The 7,926-nt window shown below is 45.8% G+C and overlaps 1 protein-coding gene across 13 annotated transcripts in view; it reads right to left on the bottom strand.

Annotated features, from left to right (window-relative positions):
• Positions 1-5,976: 5,976 nt before the first annotated feature.
• Positions 5,977-7,926, bottom strand: part of Epb41l1 (erythrocyte membrane protein band 4.1 like 1) — a 124,024-nt gene continuing 122,074 nt past the window's right edge. For all 13 annotated transcript variants that reach the window (XM_090352279.1, XM_090352272.1, XM_090352274.1 and 10 more), the window contains one exon: positions 5,977-7,040. In XM_090352279.1, coding sequence (XP_090208405.1) covers positions 7,032-7,040 — 9 coding nt within the window. In that variant the 3' untranslated portion in view covers positions 5,977-7,031. The remainder of the gene's footprint in view (positions 7,041-7,926) is intronic.

Raw genomic sequence — 7,926 nt, 5'->3', positions numbered from 1 at the left:
TGAAAAAGCCTAACCTGACATCTCTGGCTGCAGGAGGAAATTTGCCTGTCTTAATTTGTACTGTTTCTTTGGGTCCCAGCATAAAGCTATTTCAAAACATATGTTATGCACTTAATTAATAATTATATTACTTTGGTATTGGTGAGTGGCTTCTATTGATGAGTCTAGCCCTGTGCTAGGTGGTTATATTCTTTGGGTTCCTTTAAAGAAGCAGAGTGGGCTGGGCACTGGTGACTAACACCTGTACTCCTAGCTCCTCAGAAGGCTAAGATCTGAGGATGGTGACTCAAAGACAGCCAGGCAGAAAAAAATACATGAGGGGCTGGGAGCATGGCCTAATGGTAGAGTGCTTGCCTCACATGCATGAAGCCCTGGGTTCAATTCCTCAGTACTACATACACAAAAAGCTGGAAGTGGTACTGTGGCTCAAGTGGTCGAGTGTTAGCCTTGAGGAAAGCCCAAGGACAGTGTTCAAGCCCTGAGTCCAAGCCCCAGGACTGGCAAAATACATACATACATACACATATACAACTTTTTATCTTTAATTGACCACCAGAAAACTGAAAGTGGAGCTGTGGCTCTATGTGGTAAAGCAAGAGCTCAAGGACAACCCCCAGACCCCAAATTCAAGCCCCACGCCCCCTCCCCCAAAAAAACAGAAAAAGAAAAAAGAAGCAGTGGGTAGGAGATGTATCTTAAGCAATTCATTGCCAAGGAATTGGTTTATGTGACAGTGAAGTTTGGCTATATAACATCAAAATCCTAGGGTGAGCCACTTGGATATTATTTCAAACCCTTACACTAATCCTTAGTATTCTCAGTCTACAAGAGACAAAACTGAAGTTACGGAGTAGCTGAGTTGGGATGCAAACCACGGTCTAACTGGCTGCTCTTATCCCTGTGTTCCTTCTTTTTTAGCTTGTCTGTCACACTTCCTCCATGACAGCTGACACATCAATGTGTCTCAGTAACAAGTCATCTCTTAAGAAGTTGCAGGCTAGGCTGGGCGCTGCAATCATGGGGTAATCACAATGGGCTCCTGCATGGCTAACCAGAAGTGTTCTCTGCAGTTAGGCACATCAACGTCAGCCTGTCCTGTCAGTCCCATTTCCTTCCTGATGTAGCTCAGCTTCCACTCTCAGTCTTAGTCTCACACCTCCCTGTTACAGATGGAGTCACCATCACCTCAGAGATTCCAGAACACAACACTGGACATAAAAGCTATGGTTTGGTGTCTCAGGAATCCCTGCCTTTGACTTGCAACATTTATCCAAAATCAGGGCTTCTCGTTCTGGGTACATAATTCTTGGGCCAGATAATTCTTTGTTGTAGAAAGCTGTCTGATATATTATAGGGTGTAGTAGCAATGCTGGGCTGTAGTCTCACATGCTAGTAAGTAGCACCCCTCAATTGGGACAACAGATGTCTCCAGGCAGTGCTCCATCACCCCCCCCCACTTCAACCATAGTTCAGAAGCACTGACTTAGATGAACCAATCATTCCCAAGAAGCAGAGGCTGGGAGCATACAACCCTGAGTTGTGTGGCAACCTAGTGCTTGCAATCCAAGCTCTATTCCAGAATGTCAGTGGTGACAGATCGTTAAAGGAAGCCTACAGGGAAAATTCTGGGAAAGATTCACAAAGCATCCTGCAAAAATTATCTTTGACAATAATAGGAACTTGGAGATGGCTGAAGGATTACTTTTCACCACCACATTGCCTTTGCATTATTTAGCAAATTACCTTTACAAAGAAATGAAGCAGTAATTATGGGTAAATGCTCTGGATAAAAGTACCGATAGCCAAGCTGGTAGCTCACATTTACACAGGAGGCTGAGAGCCAAGGATCACAGTTCAAAGTCCACGAGACTTTCCTAAAATCCAGAAGTGGAGGTGGGACTCAAGTGGTAGAGCACTACTCTGGAGCAAAATAAATTCAGGGACAGCACCTAGATCCTGAATTCAAGCCTCAGGACTGTTTTGTTTGGTTTGTGAGGTTTTTTTTGCTTTTTTTAAAAGTATTTTTATTTTTTTGCCAGTTCTGGGGCCTGAGTTCTGGGCCTGAGCACTGTCCTTGGTCTTTCTCAAGGCTAGAGCTCTACCACTTGAGCCATAGCACCATTTCCAGCTTTTTTTTTCTATGTATGTGGTACTGAGGAATCGAACCCAGGTTTTTGTGCATGCTAGGTAAGCACTCTACCACTAGGCCAAATGCCCAGTCCCACCCTTAAGGGTTTTTAAAGTATGTAAAATGTATAAGACAGTTTCAGCTCTGAAAAAGAAACACATTGTGTGGAATAAAAGACTCACTGGTTTGTCTTCGGGCAATATAGAAAGGTGGCCTGAGTGAATCCTTGCTAGAATACAAGGGAAAGGGTGTTAGGTGTGCCTCAGGTGATCCAAGGAAGGAGTCTAGGTTTTACGTGGATTGTGTTGTTTTGTGTTCCCTTTTTTTGTTGGTTGTGGGACTTGTACTCTGGGCCTGGCCATTGTCCTTGAGCTCTTCAGTTCAAGGCTAGCACTCTACCACTTGAGCCATAGCACCGCTTCCTTTGTGTTCATCTTTATGAAGATTCTTTCCTTTGGCTCTATTGAAGTAGTAATAATATGGTTTCTTTTCAGGTAACCATCCAAGTTAGTCAATTTAAAGAGAAGTCAATCATGGAACAGGTGATAGGACATGGCAACATGAATGAAGGTTATAGTCAAAGGCTGGAGGACTGAGAACCTGACTTATCCACTGGGCCCCACTAGGGTGGGGGTGTACAGGAGGGATAGCAGGGTTCCTCCCCACATCAGGTCCCTCTAGCACTAGAACTAGTTTGCTTTCTGGTCCTATCTGCCTAGACCATCCTCACCCAAGTTCTTTACCTTACTTGATCTTTCTCTTCATTCAGCTCAAAAATGACCTCCTCAGGGCAGCCCTCACTGGCTATTTTTTTTTTCTGTTGGAAGAGGGCATGCTGAGTATTAAATAAGCACATGTCCTACCAGTGAGTTGCCCTCTCAACCCTGACAACTTTGCTTAAAATGATCTCCATCTCTACATTTCCTTCCTGGTGCTTTCCACTCTGTAACTGTCTTTAAATAGACAGTTGCCTTTTGTTGTTCATTTCTTTCACTGGCCTGAACAGCAAGGACTTTGCCCTGTTCACGGCTGACCTGCAGAGCCCAAGCCATTGCCTTGGGCTTCACTGGAAGTTCTAAACATTTGTTGAATAAAAGTGTTCTATGTTGAGCGGTATCTAGTTTAGTTTTATACCAATTTGTGCCAGGAGCCAAGGTTAGAGAGAAGGAAACACAGAGAAGGGGGAGGGAGGGGAGGGGAGAGGGAGAAGGGGAGGGAGAGACGGAAGGAGAGAGAGGGAGAGGGAGAGAGAGAGGCTAAAGAAGTCTGTGGTTCAGCATCAAACACATTTATTTCACTTTTATTGAGTATACAAGAACAGAGAGCACACGCATACAGCACAGAGCACTGAGGTGGGGGAGCATGGGGACGAGAGAGGAGAGAAGGGTGTGAGTTAAAAGGAACAGGACAGCATTGCAGTTGATTGGTAAGGTGCTCTTGAAAAAAATATATATATATTTAGAATGATGTTTCTCATGCAATTTCAGGCCAGTCTTGAAATGTGCTTGCAGGATTCAAAAACTGACACCTTCCTGTACTCTCAAATGGAAAAGAGAAAGCAAAATAAGCAAAAATAAAGGTCGATAAGATGGCTGAGTCAAAATTAAAAAAAGAAAGAGAAAACAAAACAACCATCCCTGGAGAGCATCTATTTTATTTTGCTCATTTTGAGGGCAGGGAAACTGAGGCCTCAAAAGAGACTAGGATTAATCCAATGGTCACATAGTGAGTTAGAGGCTGAGCCAGGGCAGTCACTCAGAATCCTGACTGCTCTCCAGGACATTTCCCATGAGGCTACCTGGCCTCCTGCATCATAGAGGCAGCACAGAGAGGATGAGAAGTATAAAAAAGGGAAAATAGGTTGAAGACAGACAAGACAAACGTCCGTATTCTCTATGGGGAGGAAACAGCGCCCTATATTTCGGCTTTGCAGGTCCTCTCCTCCCTGGTGGCACTACCTGCCTCTCTATGGAAGGTCTGAACATCCAAAGGGGTCAGGATTGTCCCAAACCTTAGCAGCCCTCAAGCAAAGCTGGGATACATCATCCCCGTCCTAAAGCCACACCTCCAAGGTCTAGAGACAGGTGCAAAGCCACAACAAAGATCCTCCCTCTGAAGTGTGTAGTGTGCTGAGGATGGCTGGTGCCTGCAAAGGCCAGGCAGAGCCAAGCCAAATTCTTAGTGACCTAAAGAGGATCACACCGCTCCTGCTGTTGGGCCAGAACAGGTGGGAGATCTCAAGTTGAGAAGGGCAGGAAGAAGATTCTATAGCCTCTCCACCATGATTGTACATAGACCTTGGGGCAGGGAAAGTATGCTGCTGTTCCCTACTGTGTGTGTGTGTGTGTTAGTGAGGCCATCAGTCTGACTGTCATCTGACAGCCTTGCTCTACTTCCATTTTGCTCACTGAGATAAAAACTATTCTAGGGGCCGGGAGTTTGGCCTAGTGGTAGAATGCTTGCCTAGCATGTACAAAGACCCAGGTTTGATTCCTTGATATCACATACATAGGGAAAAAAAAAGCTGGTAGTGGTGCTGTGGCTCAAGTGGCAGAGTTCTAGCCTTGAGAAAGCCCAAGGACAGTGCTCATGGCCTGAGTTCAAGCCCCAGGACTGGCAAAAACAAACTATTCTAGTTTCTTCCCCTGCTTTAAGCCAGCACCATGGGAGGAGCTAAGGTGTGTGGCAAGCAAACAATGGAGGCACATCTACTCAGGGGCCTGTGGGGTCATCCCAGAGCCAGGTCCAAAAGATAGGAGGGAAGTGGAAAAAGTTCTGACAAGCCAGCCCTGGTTAGGGATAGAAAGTGGTTTCCCAGATCCCCTCTCTCCCTTCATACTTCTTCAGACAACAGTACCTGCTACAAGCAATACTCAATAAGTATTTGTTGAGTGAGTGTATTAGGTGTTTTAGAAGCAGGACTAGACTGAGAAAGTAAAAGTGCCATGGAGTGCTGTCTCTCAGAAAGGGACACTTCTTGAGTGCAGGCGAGCTGGAGCAAGCCTGGCCCGTGTGTGCTTTGTGACAGGGTTTTCTCCAAGGGCTCCCGTGATTTAAGGCCATTTCTGGGAGTCTGAGGCTGGGGCTCGGATGCTGACTGTGAGAGTGGGCTCCCAAGCCGGGGTCTAAGGCAAAGACTGCCCTGTGAGTGACACTGCCTTTCTCTTTCCATGGTTCTGGGTGGGTGTGGCCTTTAGAAATGCGGTTTTGATCCATCAGAGGCTGATATGCTCTGGTCTCTTTATTATGGCTATTTTGGCTCAGGAAGAAGAGAACAATTCCAACATGGAAGAGGAGTAGGAGACTGAGCTGGACATTTTGGGGGAGCCCAGTGAAAGCCACCATAGTCTACCTTGATCAGAGGCACCCTCTCCTTTTGGGTATGGCACTAGTTATTACAGTGTGGTCAGAAAAGGGCAAGATGTGGCAAAAGTAATAGTAGAATAAAGAGAGGACTAGAAACCAAGGTGAGCCCCCAGGGAGGTAGGAGGGGTGCGTTGGGAGACCTGTACTGTCAGTCTTGGTCCTGACTCCAGGCTCTGTGTCTATGCACAGACCAAGTCCTGGCTACACTGCTAGAGAAGGCATCTCAGACTGGCTTGTTGGGAACTATTTGTGTTGCTTCCCCCTTGGTGAACCCCCATCTCTCCTTGTGGGGGGGCAACTCTCCCCACCAATCACCCAGTTACAAATACCACACACAGTTTTACTACACTGAACCATCAGCCCATCAACAGAGCTGGCCAGGCTCAGGGCCCAGTCTAAGCTGGACCAGTTCAGCAAGATCTAGGAACCTTGAGATACATCAATCACAGTCAGATAATTATAACTTGAAAATGTCAGCATCATACTTACCAGCACTGTTTATTTTAATATATTTCCTGCTAGATATAATATACATAACTTAAAAGCACATCCATACAAATCTCCTACGAGCTGCACCTTTGTCATGAGAAACCAGAAACATACAATGTCTACTTGTCTTCCAGAGGCTTCTGCTTTTCTGTTCTTGCTTTTTTCTGTCTCTCTCTCTCTCTCTCTCATTTCAAATAAATGTCATCTGCAGTGGTCCTCATCAGGACCAGGACACAGAGAGGGGGCAGAGGGAAACTGAGACGACAAGACATGAGATCTGAGGGTGAGGGAGACGGAAGAAGGTAGATTTTGCAGCCCAGTGTCAAGACCCCAAAAAATAATAATCCAGTGTTCTTCTTCCTCTTTTCCAAATGGGAGGTTCCTTTTCTTTTTTCTTTCTTTCTTTTTCTTTTTCCTTCCTTCCTTCCTTTCCTTCTTTCTTGCACTTTCTTATTTGCTTTTCTCTTCTTGCTTTTCTCTGTTCTCAGAAAAAGGTTGACCTGTGTGTGTCTTGCTGCTGCGACCTCTCTTGCTTGGTCGTGTGACCGTTTTCCTTTGCACTCTGGGGGCAGCAGACTGGGGGATGCAGCCCTGTCCACTACACTGGACCATGTCCACCCCGGGTTGAATGGAATTTCTACCATCACTGTGGTCTGCTTTTGTGGTTCAGCAGGGAAAAGGGGAAGCAACGGGAGTATGGTTGCTATATATTTTCTTCCTGAAAAACAAAACAAAAAAAACAAAACCCCACCAATTCTTCAATTTGTCTGCAAAGGAAATGTAGGTTTGTGGCAGATGTTGGGTGATGGCGTCAGCTGACTGCTCTGCCAGCCCCAGCAGCAAGTGCAAGGACGCGGTGTTTCCTGTATATATATCTATATCTATATATATCTATATATATATGCTTTTCCCTTCCCAGTCTCTCATCAGTGACAGTATGTCGCAGCTGGGACAGCAGTGTTGTGTCGGAGAATCCAGAACGAAGGCCCCTTCTTAATGGTTCTCTGGCTTGGGTTGGACCAGACACACCAGCATCTCTTCACAGAGGTCAGGATTCCTGGGAGCCACAGGTGAAAGGGGAGACAAAGGAGAGAGGACAAAAATTTAGTAGGTTTTATTGCTTATCTTTAAGGACATGGCAAGTTCTAGCTCCCTTTACCGTATGCCCTTGATTGTGACTCAGAGAGACAGAGTGACTTATGCAAGGCCACACAGCTGGTGTATACAGCTAACTGGCCCAAATCTGCCCAGAGCTCCAGAACCCAGGTGTATTTATATATGTTGTTTAGGGAGATGATGCCTTTCCCTTTGGCTTGACACTTTGTTAAAATGAGCTTTAATAGTGAGACGCTAAAATCGTAATCCTTTCACCTTCCTCCTTTTATAAACATGTATGGTCATGATTACAGATATTCTGGCTCTGTTTGCTTTTTCTTTTTGTTCTCCATGGGACTTCTGTGATCTGGGGAGTAAACTCTGGTTTAAGAAACTGGAGCCAGGGGCTGGGAGTTTGGCCTAGTGGTAGAGTGCTTGCCTAGCATGCACGAAGACCCGGGTTCGATTCCTCAGCACCACATACATAGAAAAAGCCGGAAGTGGTGCTGAGGCTCAAGTGGTAGAGCTCTAGCCTTGAGAAAAATCTAAGGACAGTGCTCAGGCCCTGAGCTTAAGCCCAGGACTGAAAAAAAAAGAAAAGAAAACTGGAGCCAGCCGGCAGTGGTTCATGCCTGTAATCCTAACTACTCAGGAGGCTGAGATCTGAGGATCAAGGTTCAAAGCCAGCCCAGGCACAAAAGGACCTAAGACTCTTTTTTTTTTTTTTTTGCCAGTCCTGGGTTTGAGCTCAGGGCCTGAGCACTGTCCTTGGACTTTCTCAAGGCTAGAGCTCTACCACTTGAGCCTCAGCACCACTTCCGGCTTTTTTCTATGTATGTGGTACCGAG

The sequence above is a fragment of the Megascapheus bottae genome, chromosome 18 (assembly GCF_031878675.1).
Source record: "Megascapheus bottae isolate mThoBot1 chromosome 18, mThoBot2.hap1, whole genome shotgun sequence".
NCBI classification, from domain to species: domain Eukaryota; kingdom Metazoa; phylum Chordata; class Mammalia; order Rodentia; family Geomyidae; genus Megascapheus; species Megascapheus bottae.
This window is presented reverse-complemented; position numbering and strand designations above follow the sequence as displayed.